This window comes from Chenopodium album, chromosome 27, assembly GCF_948465745.1.
Source record: "Chenopodium album chromosome 27, dcCheAlbu1.1, whole genome shotgun sequence".
NCBI classification, from domain to species: Eukaryota; Viridiplantae; Streptophyta; class Magnoliopsida; order Caryophyllales; family Amaranthaceae; genus Chenopodium; species Chenopodium album.
Genome location: NC_137860.1, coordinates 29,679,843 through 29,693,365, shown reverse-complemented (window position 1 = coordinate 29,693,365; position 13,523 = coordinate 29,679,843). Strand labels below are relative to the sequence as shown.

Sequence of the window (13,523 nt, the reverse complement as noted above, 5' to 3'; positions counted from 1 at the left end):
TCTACATTGCCAAAAAAGAAGTAAATAGCTCACTGAACTGAAGCAGAAGCGGGAGAGAATTATATTGGGGTGAGAAAGAACTAACCAGGTTTCTTTCTAGACCTTTCAAGACATTAACTAGCCCACTTTCAAGTATCATATTACACAATCAATCATTATATTGCTAAAATGATTGGCAGCCTGGTATCCATTGAGAAGAGAGATCATGTACTACATTTCTCAAGAATGTCAAAGACCATTCTTCAAAAAAAAAAAACGTGGGGGGGGGGGGGGGGGGATGATTAGTGCCAGTACATATATAGAACAAATATCAACTTTTTTTAGTTAAAGATACTGATGTTAAAAACATATGTGCTGCCACACATGGATGAAAAAGAGGAACATGGACCTCACATTTGGTATTTTTCACTTTAAAGGACCTCTCACTTTTTTTTTCACCTTAAAAGACCTGAGGGTAGAAATCAGGCCACTTAACTCATCTTTAACTAATTAGAATGTTAGCCTTTTGATAAACAAATGCCAAGTCCTTGTTAGGATTTATTAAAAAAATAAATAAAAATCTCAAATCCTTGCAAGAATTAAAAATAAAATAAATAACAACTGTCATGTTTCTTCTATAACTGGAGGATGCCCTTGTCCACCAATAATCACCTCTCCACCCACTTGGGTGGATGAAAGAAACCCAAGACCCATAATGTTATCCCTCTTGTTTGCAACTTCAATATTGTTTTTTATAATTTCAGCCGGCAAACACCCATTGCTACCCAAAGCACCACCCATTGAAAATATCAACTAATTCCACACTTTTTGGAATCTTTTAATTATTAAGTGTTGAGTTAAAATTAATAAATAGATTTCTCTTACTTAAATTTGCCCACTCCACCGTCTTCTACACCTTTATGAGCTGATCTGATCAGCCAACATGCCCAACACCACCTTACTATCTTCTTCTTTCATGAATAAAAATGTATCAACTATAATTCAAAATCAAGCCCAGATAATAAGAATCAAATTGGGGAAAAAAAAATTATAACTAACTCACTCAAAGATTTCATAATCAAATTACCTCAATAAAATTTTAATCGAAATTTGACGCTCTATCTGGCCTCTTCTGCACCATCATTGAAGGATTTTTCACAAACTCAAACTCAGGAACTCTATTTATGCTCCAATTTCTTGTACCTTTTTTTTTGGGTGTTGTTCAAGGGTTTAATTGTAGTTTCATATAATGAATTTTCTATTTCAATTATTTTCTGTTTTGATTTCTTAGATAGTACTCATAAATGACTAATATGTAGTAAAAGCTGAGATTTGAGAATGGTGGATGGAGGTGGCGGAGGGGAAGGTTGCAGAGGAGAGGTGGAGGACAGAGGACCAATAAGCTTATGAGTTTCCCAAAAATATTGTGCATGTCATCATTATTTGTGCAGACAAAGGGCCCACATTTAACTACACTTGGGTTAAAGTTGGTTAACTTTCACCGGAAAAGGGGTTTGAGTTCCTTAAAGGTGAAAATATAAGTGCAAGGTCCATAACTGTGAAAAATATAAAATGTTAGGTCCCGAGGTTATGTTAACAAACGGAGGGAGTCCCACAATTGAGTAAGCAACTCATGTATATGATTATTTATAAGCCATCACATTTAAACCAATAAACACCACCAAAATATATGGCGGAAAAAAGATTTTCGGAAAGATAGTCCATTCTTTCCCTAATAGACATCATACAAAACTAATTCCTACCATATATAGGCTGCATAGCACTGTAATATCAGCACAAAAATCTATTACTCTACTTGTTTTAAAAGTCTGTGCTTAACCATAGAGTCAGTGCCCTTGAATTTTAGTCCATGAAAAAAGGGAATTAACTATAACAGACCTTACAGGACCATTGATTTCCAGAAAAGTCTAAAATCAGGGAAGCATTTTGATTAGCCACACAAGGAAGAAAGGAAGTCCGAGACGGTATGATAAATGAAATATATATATATATATATATATATATATATATATATATATATATATATATATATATATATATATATATATATATATATATATATATATATATATATATATATATATATATATATATATATATATATATATATAAGTAAATAAAGAAAGTTATCCTGCTTACTTTGAACACGTGTTGATCCACAATCTGACTCATGCATTTTAAACTCATCCCGCACTTTTTTCAACTCAAGCTTTAATTTCTCATCTGCAGACATGTTATCTGGATGAAAATACTGCAAAGAGAACAATGAATTCAAATCATTATATCGAAAAGATAAATTGTATGATATCTATCAAGAGTAAAGAAAATAGGCAGTATGATTTCAAACAGGTTTTTAGCAATATTTCTATCCCTAATTATTGGTTCATGGTCAGATGTCAACATCATAATGAACTCGAATAAATATGAAGCTTTTAATAGAATGCTCTTAATTTTCAGAGACAAGTAAAGGAGTTCCCAGCCATAGGTGTGCCATCAGAAATGGACATGAAAGCTAAATAGAAAAACAAATAAAATCATAACAATCTCTTTAATGTGATATACTACGGCCTTGTTTGGCAATTGGCTGTTGGCTGTTGGATGTCGGCTGGTTTGACTGGCTGTTTGTATTGGCTTTTTTGTTGGTTGTTTGACTTTTTTTTAGTCTAAAAACATGTTTGGTAAAATTGGCTGGTTGATGTTATTAGTAACTTAGGTAGCCAAAAGCTACTCCAAGTAGCTTTTTCATTTTGGCTTAAAAGCCAGCTTTTCAGGTGGCTGGAAAAGCCATTTACCAAACACAAATTTTGGATGTTTGACCAAATGAAAAAGCCAAAAGCCAAAAGCCAACTAAAAAGCCAATGAAAGGCCATTTACCAAACAAGCCCTACATATAAACAAACAGACTGTCCCATAAACTCACTAATTTTATAATCCAAAATACTAAGCAGGCACAGTTTCATCCTAGAGGGAAAAAAGCCAACCCCTTATACTGATCAAATTGGATCTGTAAATGAAGCTACACCCCACAGGCGTTTACATGTGTTATATTGTGGAGACTGATGCAAAAGTGATGGTAGCTCCTCTCTAGTACGTCAACTAGCATCATTTGTTGTATCAAACTGATTAAAATACGATACAGATTGTATAATAAATTAATAAGGCATGTTTGCAAGTTAAACTGACAAACAAGCATACACATATATTTCATAATGATAACAGAAATTTCAGAGAGGAGACACAGAGTAAAGTAAAAGGGGTCTCATAAAGGAATCACTACCTTTTCAACTAAATGCTCTTGTGGAGGATACTCCGTGAAATTAGATGGAGACAGCAAACCCAGACTCTGGACTACGGGGAAAAATGCATTCGTCAGCACATCATACAACAGAATAGCATAATGAGCTACTTTAAAATTAAGTACAATATTACTTTAACCAATAATAATGGACAAAATACTTCACGTTTCAGACAATCCTCCTCTGAAGAATATTAAATAATGCAAATTACAACCATGCAGATTATAGATTTAACTAAAAACACTTCACAAACAGATCAAATACAAATTGATTTGTAGACAGCTAAGAGAGCTTCAAGGTAGCCCATTCATGCAGGCTTGCAGCATCCACTACATCGTCCAAGTGTTAAATAAATACTCTGTATGGCATAATTTGCTGGAAATCATTACTTTAAATGGTGTAAATTTTCAGAAAATTATTAGTGGAATCTCTATGAAGATAAAACAAGATGAGATTATATGATATTACCTAACAGAAAGCTTCAAAGAGACTTACAAGGCATATGTAAACACTACTCTTACTTTGCTACATCCAAAAACTATAACTTTAATATGCAGGTTCCCATTAGGATAACAAAGCAAAACTAAGGGTTCGACAATTGACATTACAATAGAGTGTGGCCAATGATGAGTAAATGCACAGAAGACAACATCCTTGATCCATCACACTCAGACTTTTCCTTTCATATGATTATTCAAAAGCAAACTTAGCATCATCCCCTCCATGTCTGCTAAAAGCATGAACATAGAGCCTAAAGTCCCCATTTCAAGAAGAGAGCTTTAAACCCAAACATCAAACCGATCAAATATGTTGACTGCCTTCCATGTCCACAAAAGGATTCACTTCCTCTAGCATTTCATACTTTTCTAATTTATAACACATCTTAGCCTAGAATTATCATGCCAGGCCTTCAATGCTTAAACCAAAAATAAACTAAAACCTTGAATATAAATGAAACCATTTTCCACCCACCTACCCCAACTTATCCCACACACAAGATGAACATAAGAGATAAGTACAATGAAATGTTAAACTTCCTTAAATACTTAGATCAAGTCCACGGATTGAGGATAAAACAACATCATTATAACGTAAGCATTCAATCAACGCGCTTGAGCTCAGCAAATTTGCTCGGATAACTAAAACAGCAGGGTATTAAGTCATTTCTTCAAGCTCAAACAAAAACAATGAATTCATCCTTCAATACACAACACTTCAAAATAACAATCCCAAAACCAAGCAAAGTTGATTAGCAATTTTTTCCATAAGAACATTACAGATCAACAGATTGTGATTACTATACCCCTGATGATAGAAATCCTGGGATTCACACCAACTTAACTATCATGTAAAATAATAGACAAAACATTCAACACAAAATCGCAATCACAATACAAAAAACACTAGTCTTCAAAGAATAAAAACATTATGAATGAGAGAAAGTGACTCACTGGGAGCATTGTTGAGCCTATTATCCTTGCTACTATTGTCAAGAGATGAAAGACTCTTCCTCAACTCTGTAAAGTACTTTCCACTCTGATTGGATTGATTCTCCTCATCTTTCTTAAGCTTCTTCAACCTCTCACCCAATTCTGAAATCGAAAACCAACTCTCCTCCTCTCCATCCTTGTTCTTCCCCTTCACCTCAGGCCTCAGCTCCCTCAGCTTCTTCCCCAACTCATCATGAGTGTACATATTGAACAACTCGAAACCCGACTCGTCGTCTTTGCCATCCCCGGCTTCCCCTGTATCCATCTCCTTCTCCTTCATCTCCTTCCCAAACACCGCCATTGGCAAATTCTCACTCGACCCGCCAATCACCTTACCAACACCACCAACTCCGCTGCCACTTCCAGGCATCATCGGCTGCATTTTAAGGCTTTGCTTATAGTTATTCAACGACATCTTAGCACTCGTATTACTCCCATCTACTCCTGACCCCTTCATTTTTCGCAAACTCTCTCTAATTGAACTAAACGACAAACTCCCACTATTTTTCCCAGCATTATCATTAGGGTTTCCGGCATTTCCGGTCTGAAACATCGTCTGCTTCTGCTGCTGCTCGAAAACCTCCGGCGGAACCGTCGATCGACGGCGAAACTCCGACAAATTCTTCTTAATCTCATCAATTGAAGCAGCATTGTTGGGATTCAAAGACCCTTGAGGATTTACCCCAATATTCGAATACTTCAAACCCGAAGATTGCTGCTCTTGTTCTCGATGTTGTTCATGGTGTTTCAGCTTTGATTTGATACCATCAAAGTAAGATGAAAAGGGGTGCGGCTTGTCGGGGGGATTGCCGCCGCCATTGTTGTTGTTGTCGGAGGAAGAAGATGAAGAAAAGAGGAGAGAGAAATTGAGGTTAGATGAAGTGGATTTGAGGAGGAATTGAGAGGGTTTATGTTGGTGGGATTTAAGGTGAAGAGCTAAAGACGCCATTGATGAATGCTTGAGTAGTAGTAGCAGGAATAAACCCTGAGATTTTGGGGAAGAATGAAGGGTTAACCTCAGAAATTGGAAGCCATTGAAGAAGCTAAACAAAGGTGGTTTGCTGAAGTTGGGTGCATTTTGATTTAGGTGGGCTTGTGTTTGAGTTGGGTTTTTTGAGCCTATAATGTTTGAGTTGGGTTGCTTGAAGCTTGACCCAAATGTTCTGGTTGGGCTAAGCAAAACTGCAAAAGTTAGCAAAAATCTGAAAAATTGGTCCCAAAAAAAATTTGAGAATGGTGCATGGGTTGTATTTTTTATTTCTAGAACTAGAATGTACCAGTGTAATTGTGCAAATACTCGGAATATTAATCATACCACCTCGGTTAAATTTTAGTTGCAATTTTGGGTATTATCTGAGAATGATAAAATATTCAAAAGTTACAACTAATATTTAATGGAGGTAGCATTGTAGTAATTTGTATGAATAGAAAGTACATTTAGTAAATAATGACCTTTATTTATATGACATAATTTTTGTAACATCGTTTTTTAAAAAAATTTACTTATAATTGTCAAAGGTTTGTATTTGAAACCATGAAAAAATCAAATGTAAATAATTTTAGGAATTGATGTAGATTTAACAATGTTGTAATAATTTTGGGTTCTCTCTAAGGTTTCTCCTTAAGAGGGTTTTTTTGGTTACCTCTAGGAATTCTCCCATAGAAAGGGTGTTATTAGATGTTTTTTTCCGTGTTTTTTTTTAAAGGTTTTCTTTCACTCTTCTGCCACTCTTTCTCTTTTTTTCTTTCATCTTTTTTCTTTTGGTCTCAATTGTGATTATTTGTAGGGGTAATCACCGATGTTTATACCGGTGGTAAGCCCCAAAATTTTTTTTAGTTGCTTTCAATATATGAGTCCCATTTTAACATGATGGCTTTCTATTAAGCTATATTTTATTTTATTTTTTCATTTGCCGATTTAGGGTTTCCTAATCTCTGGAAGTATCTATAAGAACACACGCATTAGTGAACTAAAAAAAATTTGAATATTCTCTCTCTAGCCACTTTCTCTCTCTTCCCAACCATGAGCATTTTTGGTGAGGAAATTTTATCCCACTAGTGATCAAAAAATAATTGAATTGCTCATGAGCATATTTTATTTTGCTCATTGATGTATGTAGTAACATTTCTACCATTTTTGCTCATCAATTTTGGATGAATGTTGGGGTCCACGAGATTACTGTTCATCATGAAATTTGCTCATCCTATGAGCAAATTTTGAAATGCTCATGAGCATTTTTCATTTTCCTCATTGATGTAGTACCATTTTTACCAAATTTGCTTACCATTTTTGCTCATGAGCAAAAAAATGCTCACTGATTCCTTATCCCCTAGTTAACTTGGTCGCGGGCTTGACTTTGCAAAACAAACTTAGTTAGATAGTTTGGCCAAGCCTAAACTTCATCTTAATGTATATTTTATTAACTAATTTTACCTAAGCTTAAATTATCTTACGTAGTATGTTATTAATATTGAACGTATATTGTGCTTCATATGACCTATTTCTTGTAAATTGATAAGTGAAAAAATAAGACAAAAAGAACAAGCAGATGTGGTTTCGTTTATATACCAATTGCATCATTTCTATTTCTTCCAAAAACGAAATCCATAAGGTTATCGTACTCACTATAAATTTATGGAGATTGCGAGTTTAACTAACACGTAAATTAACCAAAGCAATACAATAAAATCATTGTCCATAAACCATTGATTCTTATAATGACACCAAGGATGAAATTTCTGATGTTGCATATATTTTGTGTCAAAAAATTAAAATGAAGATAGCGTATAGAGAAGTGGAGTAGTAAAATCCTGGAAAATCAGCATCCCTTCAAACTTCAAAATCAAAATCCATCAAACTCCCAATTTAATCTCTGTGCAGTTTGCAGTTATTTCAATCAATAAGTAAAGGAGGTATCTTCAACTGTTACTTTGCAGTGGGGGCCCTCTTTCACAACTTATATCCAGGTTTTCATGCCAGATTTTTTGTACCAAAATCCCTGCTTTTTTGCCCTTTTTTTTTTTTTGTAATATTATAAAAATACAATACTGTAGTAATTTGATTTAATAAGTACTGTAAATACAGATTGAAAATATGAAGTAAAAAAAAAAAGTACATTTTGGAAGATATATTGGCAGAGATCAGGGGATTTATTTGAAACTCAAGGGATCTATGAATCTATTATTCCAGGTAGCTGAAGTTTCCTCTTGGACCATACTGTATACTTATTTTATGTACCATAGTATTTTGATTTTTCATGAAACCAAAATTACTGAAGTAAGTACAGACGTACAGTACTGTAGAATTTAGAGATAGAAGGCTAGAGTAGTTGGCTAGTTCTCCGACTTTCAGGCCTGAGGCCAGGGGTCGAATCTCACCAAGCTCATTTTAGGAGAGATTTTCCTTAAATTCCCCCCTTCTAGAATGGGCATTCTCCTTACCTTTTAAAAAAAAAAAAAAAGTATAGTACAGTAGAATTTAAATATTTTTATGAGATCGCATGATTATCATGTTTGGAAATGCCATAATAAGCATATAGGCTTACTTAAGTTAAACCATTCTTTAGAATTCCAAACATCAAACGAGTTTAACTTTGGATTTTTTTTTTTTATTTAATTTTTTTTTTTTGTAGGGAAGTATAACTTTGGATTTGACTATTCGTCATTTTCATTTATGTAGCTAGAATCAACGAGTATTTTAGTGATCAAGAATCCGAAGAACTCACGAACAAAATACGTAGTATATGATATACATAATACATTTCAAAGTACTACATATATACTACTATTAAGCTAAAGATAGTGAAAGGATGCCGGGAAGACGAGAAGTTATACACAAATTTTTGTATGCGGCTGGCCACATGGTGCGGCAGGGGTTACTTGTATGGTGTTAGTATAGGTGTTACTTGTTTCTAGGGTTACTTGTATGGGTGTTACTGGTTTTTTCAAGGGTTACCTGTAGGTGTTACCTGTATTCTGGGGTTACTTGTATGGGTGTTACTGGTTTTGGTCAAGGGTTACTTGTAGGTATTACTTGTATTATGGGGTTACTTGTATACGTGTTACTAGTTTTGGTCAGGGGTTACTTGTAGGGTGTTATTGGTTTGGTACGAGATTTTGATCTAGGGTTCAAGTGTTCCATACAAGTAACTCCAGAATTGAAACAAGTAACCCAGAATACAATTTTTTTTTCAAGAGTTACTTGTACGATGTTACTGGTTTTGGTCAGGGGTTACTTGTAGGGTGTTACTGGTTTTGGTCGGGGTTACTTGTAGGGTGTTACTGGTTTGGTATAGGGCATACGTACAAACAACCCTTGAACAAGTAACTCATACAAGTAACCTTGAATAAGTAACTCATACAAGTAACCCATGCATACAAGTAACCCTTAAATAAGCTAGTAACTCATATAAGTAACCCTTGAATAATTAATCATACAAGTAACTCTTAAATTAACTCATACAAGTAAACCCTGAATATGTATTCCATACAAGTAACCCCTTAAAAAAAACAAGTAACCCCTAAAAAATACAAGTAATCAGTAACTCCTGAAAAAAATAAAACAAGTAACCCCTGAATAAGTAATCCATACAAATAACTCTTGAAAAAAAAAATTATAAGTAACCCCTAAATAAGTAATCATACAAGTAACTCCTGAAAAAAAAAATACAAGTAACAGCTGAAAAATACAAATAACCTTGATAATACCAGTTACTCCCATTATTTTTGCTGACTTGGCAGCAGGCCACACCATGTGGCCTGCTGCACCAAAAAGACACTGGAAGTTATAACGTATAGTAACATCTTACATGTATGTTATTAGGCTACTTACGGTCCTTGTTGATGATTTAAGTTTATTTTGCATGTTTTTTATTTTTTGTTTTGCGTAAAATTTGCTTGTGAAATCTCATTTTTCATGTCACATGTCACATGTCGTGGTAGAATATTGTCTAAGAACTAAGTTAAACATGCATCACACATTCACACAACCAAACTTGGAACTTTTTTTTTTTTTTTTGAGGCACCAAACTTGAACATTTTGTTGTCGTCCAATATCTAAATTTGCAAAATTTATAATTATTTCTTCTTCGTTCTTCAATATTCCGTATTATTACTCGTAGTGTATACATACAAAAAAGTTGTACCACTTGTAGTATAAGTGTGCAACATGTATCAATTAATCGATTTCACTAATTATATTAGTGCTCATTATACGAAATTTAATACTCCACTACGGAGTACTATTTTTTTTTATATATAAAACAAAATAGCATAGGCCATAGTAACCCGTATTTAAATCTAACAATCACTCAGTACAAATTTACAACAGATAATCAACCCTGGTCTTAAAAATAATGAAGATGTAAACTTGGTAACTGTATTAGAGTATTATCATTGCTCAATGTGATTTCACCAAAATCATAAGGAAATTTAATGACAAAAAAATGTTGGGCCAAGATTCCATTCAAGATCACAAGAAATGATTCCATTTTCTTAACCTACGTGATTTTATAATTTATAACTTCAATTCACAACTTTCAACACTATACATAATGTCTTTTTTCGTTCTCTTAACCCTTCTACCAACAAAATTAGTAATCTAATTAGTAATAAATTATTTAAAAACTAGGTTAAAGATACATATGCTTAATACTAGTATTTTATAATTTCCATACCTTAATACTTCTAAACTAGCACCTTAAATTCCTTAATACTAACTAGAGAAAAAAAGGGAGTAGTTTCTATTTATGTGCTCCTAAGTTTAAGTCAAGCTCCATAAATCTATTTTTAGTAACAAGCTGAGACATAGATGTTACCACTTGACACTTTTTCTTATACATTGTTGTTGTTGTTGGATTGTTGATATTCTTAATAAACTCGTACGAGGAAGACGAGGACGATGATGTCGGCGACAATGTCGTTGAGGTTGAAGTGGGGACCACCGACGGTACTTGGAAGTTTGTCTTGGCCTTGGACCCTCGGAGTCGCCGAGCTGCTGCGTCATACGCACGCGCCGCTTCTTCTGGTGTGTCGAACGTGCCAAGCCAATGCCGGCATTGCCCGACTCGGTCTCTTATCTCGGCTGACCACCTACCCCATGGCCTTTTTCTTACTCCCCTATACTTCTTCTCCACCCCTGTGCTCGTTTCGAAACGTTTCGCCTTAGGGTTTGACTGTTTTTCAGAAACGTTTTTTCCACCATTTTCAATTTCGAAACGTTTCGGTGTGTTAGGGCTAGGATTGGAAACTTCAACCTTGACTTCTTTGCATGTTGTTGGTTTGGTGGTGGGGGTGGTGCCAAAGAGTACATGCTGGCCTACAACAGCGGCAATACCTTCAAGAACCGGAGACGATGGCGGCGAATGAGGAGGAGGAGGAGGAGTCTCCTTCTCTTGGTTGCTGTCAATTGTTGTAGTAGGAAAATTGAAAGAAACGTTTTGTGATAATGGTGATGAAAATGCATCATATTGATAGAGGGTGTTGAAAATAGGATCTTTGTAAATGAAAAAAGGTAGATTTCGAAACGTTTCTTGCTCAAATAAGAAGGAAGAAACGTATTCTAAGGTACTAAGATCATTCATGGTGGCTTATATTAACTTGAGTTTGAGAGGACAGAAGAGAACAAAAGGATGAGAAATGATGAAAAGCCACTCTACTTCTATAGATTTATATATAGTGGTCAATTAAGAAATGATTTTTTTTTTTTTTTTTTTTTTTTTTTGAGCAAGTATTTTATAGTGGTCAATTAATTTATAGACGTGTGTTAACTGCTCAAATAACCGATGAATACATAATGGTCAATTAGTACTAATTATTTTTTTTTTTTTTTGAGGAAAATTAGTACTAATTATTTAAAAAATTAAAAGTAATACAGTAGAAATTAATGGGAAAATAAAGTTTATGATAATGAAAATAATTATTTATAATAATGGTAGGTTGAGATTAATGAAACTTAATTTTTGCAAAAAAATTAAATGCGAGGTAGAGGAAGTAAGGTCATGCAATAGTCACAAAAGTGTAACAGCTAGTAGTAGTAGTAGTGGCCAAAGGCAAGTAGTGTAGACGTGTAGTGAGTGTGAGTGAGTCCAAATATACTCCATAAACAGTATTTTGCTGCACTTTGGAAAAGAACGTAAAATCTGTTTACAGTTCTACTTTTAGTATTTCTTGTCTCTCTTTCATTTGGTCAATATACATCTTACCACTATTTTTCAAAAACAAAAATATATACTCCCAATAGTCCCAATTGAGATCGATTAGGGCTCTGAAGTAAATAAGATTTGATCCTAATCAAATTATAATTATACTTTCTTATAGGTAATCCGTTTTTAAGTTATTTTAGTTGAATTAGTATATGAATATCTAATACATAGCACTCCCTCTGTCCCCTTTTGATAGTCCCTAATGGGCATTTTTCACGGGAATTAAAAAACACAAATAATTGGGTATGTAAAATAGTAGAGAGAGAAAATAATTAAAATACATGGGAAAATAAAATTTACATGGGAAAGTTAAATTTGCACAAATATTGTTGCAAATTGGAGGAAATTTTGGTAAAAAATTAATATTAATGCTTGTTGGAAAAAACAAATGGGTCAATTGGGTGAACATTTTGGGACTAAAATTTGCCCATAAGAGACTATTAAAAGGGGACGGAGGGACTAAGGAGTACTACTTTTCTTATTCTCTTAAAACACTTGCTAACACAATGAAGAAAAAAAATAATAAAATAAAGAAAATATATACGAAGTATAATTTATGCATCAATACATTATGCATTTATGCATGTACTTAGGTAGGTGAGATGAACATAGAGATCAGAAGTGTCAAGTGTTATTCATGTACTCGTAGTTTCTTTTTAAGATAACAAGTTTTAAGTTATTTGATGGAAACTTAACAAATTACGCAAATGGTTATTATTGAGCTAGCTAATATATATTTGTTCTTCAAGAGCTATATAATACTAATATACTATTATGTCCAATGTCAATCTCACATGTACACCAACATGGTTAGGCAAATACTAGAATTCATTGAAGATAGATCAAATGACTCCAACATGAACCTTAATTCCCGTAGTCCTTCTGCCCACTTTTGTGTGGGGGACGAGTTTAAGTCTTTATTTTAGGTATATTAGTATATAGCATAAAAAATGGGACACTGGGCCTTAGCAACCTTTACATTTAAAATTTTAAATTTATATGTACGAATTATTTTTCCTTACGGAGAAATTAAACTATATGTGAACACATATAATATACATAAGAGGGAGAGGGATATCTTGAGTGGTTAGAGCTTTCCTCCCGATTATAGGTAATTATGAGACCGATTTTCACCCCCACCCTTATGGCTCTCTAAACACCAAAAAAAAAAAAAAAAAAAAAAAAAAAAAAACACTAAACATATGAGCAATATTTTAAAATAATGAGCCGATATAAACTCATAACATAATGTACCGCAGTTATGAGCAACTAAATTATGAATGCGCTCTTGATTTTCATTTATTTTTCACACCTCTTAATGTGTTTATTTAATTGTTATTAACTTTTCGAACTACACATATAAAAAAATTGTTACAACGAATGTGATAAAGAACAATTTAATGAATGCAAAACAAATAAATAACACACATATTTACGCGGTTCACCAATAATATGTTAGCTACGTACGTGCATGGGCAGGCGAGACCACGAGGAGTTTTATTGATCTCGGGGAATACAGATTACAAATTTAGAAC

The 13,523-nt window shown here is 33.9% G+C and overlaps 2 protein-coding genes across 3 annotated transcripts in view; both read right to left on the bottom strand.

Annotated features, from left to right (window-relative positions):
• The window catches only part of LOC145620260 (uncharacterized), an 82,887-nt gene extending 77,034 nt beyond the window's left edge, over positions 1-5,853 (bottom strand). The window contains exons 1-3 of one of the 2 annotated variants that reach the window (XM_081674902.1): positions 4,748-5,853; positions 3,278-3,348; positions 2,140-2,251 (exon numbers count right to left, since the gene is read on the bottom strand). In XM_081674902.1, the coding sequence (XP_081531028.1) occupies positions 2,140-2,251; positions 3,278-3,348; positions 4,748-5,735 (1,171 nt within the window). In that variant the 5' untranslated portion in view covers positions 5,736-5,853. The remainder of the gene's footprint in view (positions 1-2,139; positions 2,252-3,277; positions 3,349-4,747) is intronic. The other variant, XM_081674901.1, reaches the window with a different exon arrangement.
• Positions 5,854-10,527: 4,674 nt separating this feature from the next.
• Positions 10,528-11,367, bottom strand: LOC145620003 (uncharacterized). Its single transcript, XM_081674668.1, has one exon. The coding sequence runs from the start codon at positions 11,365-11,367 to the stop codon at positions 10,528-10,530; it is 840 nt and encodes a 279-aa protein (XP_081530794.1).
• Between the last annotated feature and the right edge of the window lie 2,156 nt (positions 11,368-13,523).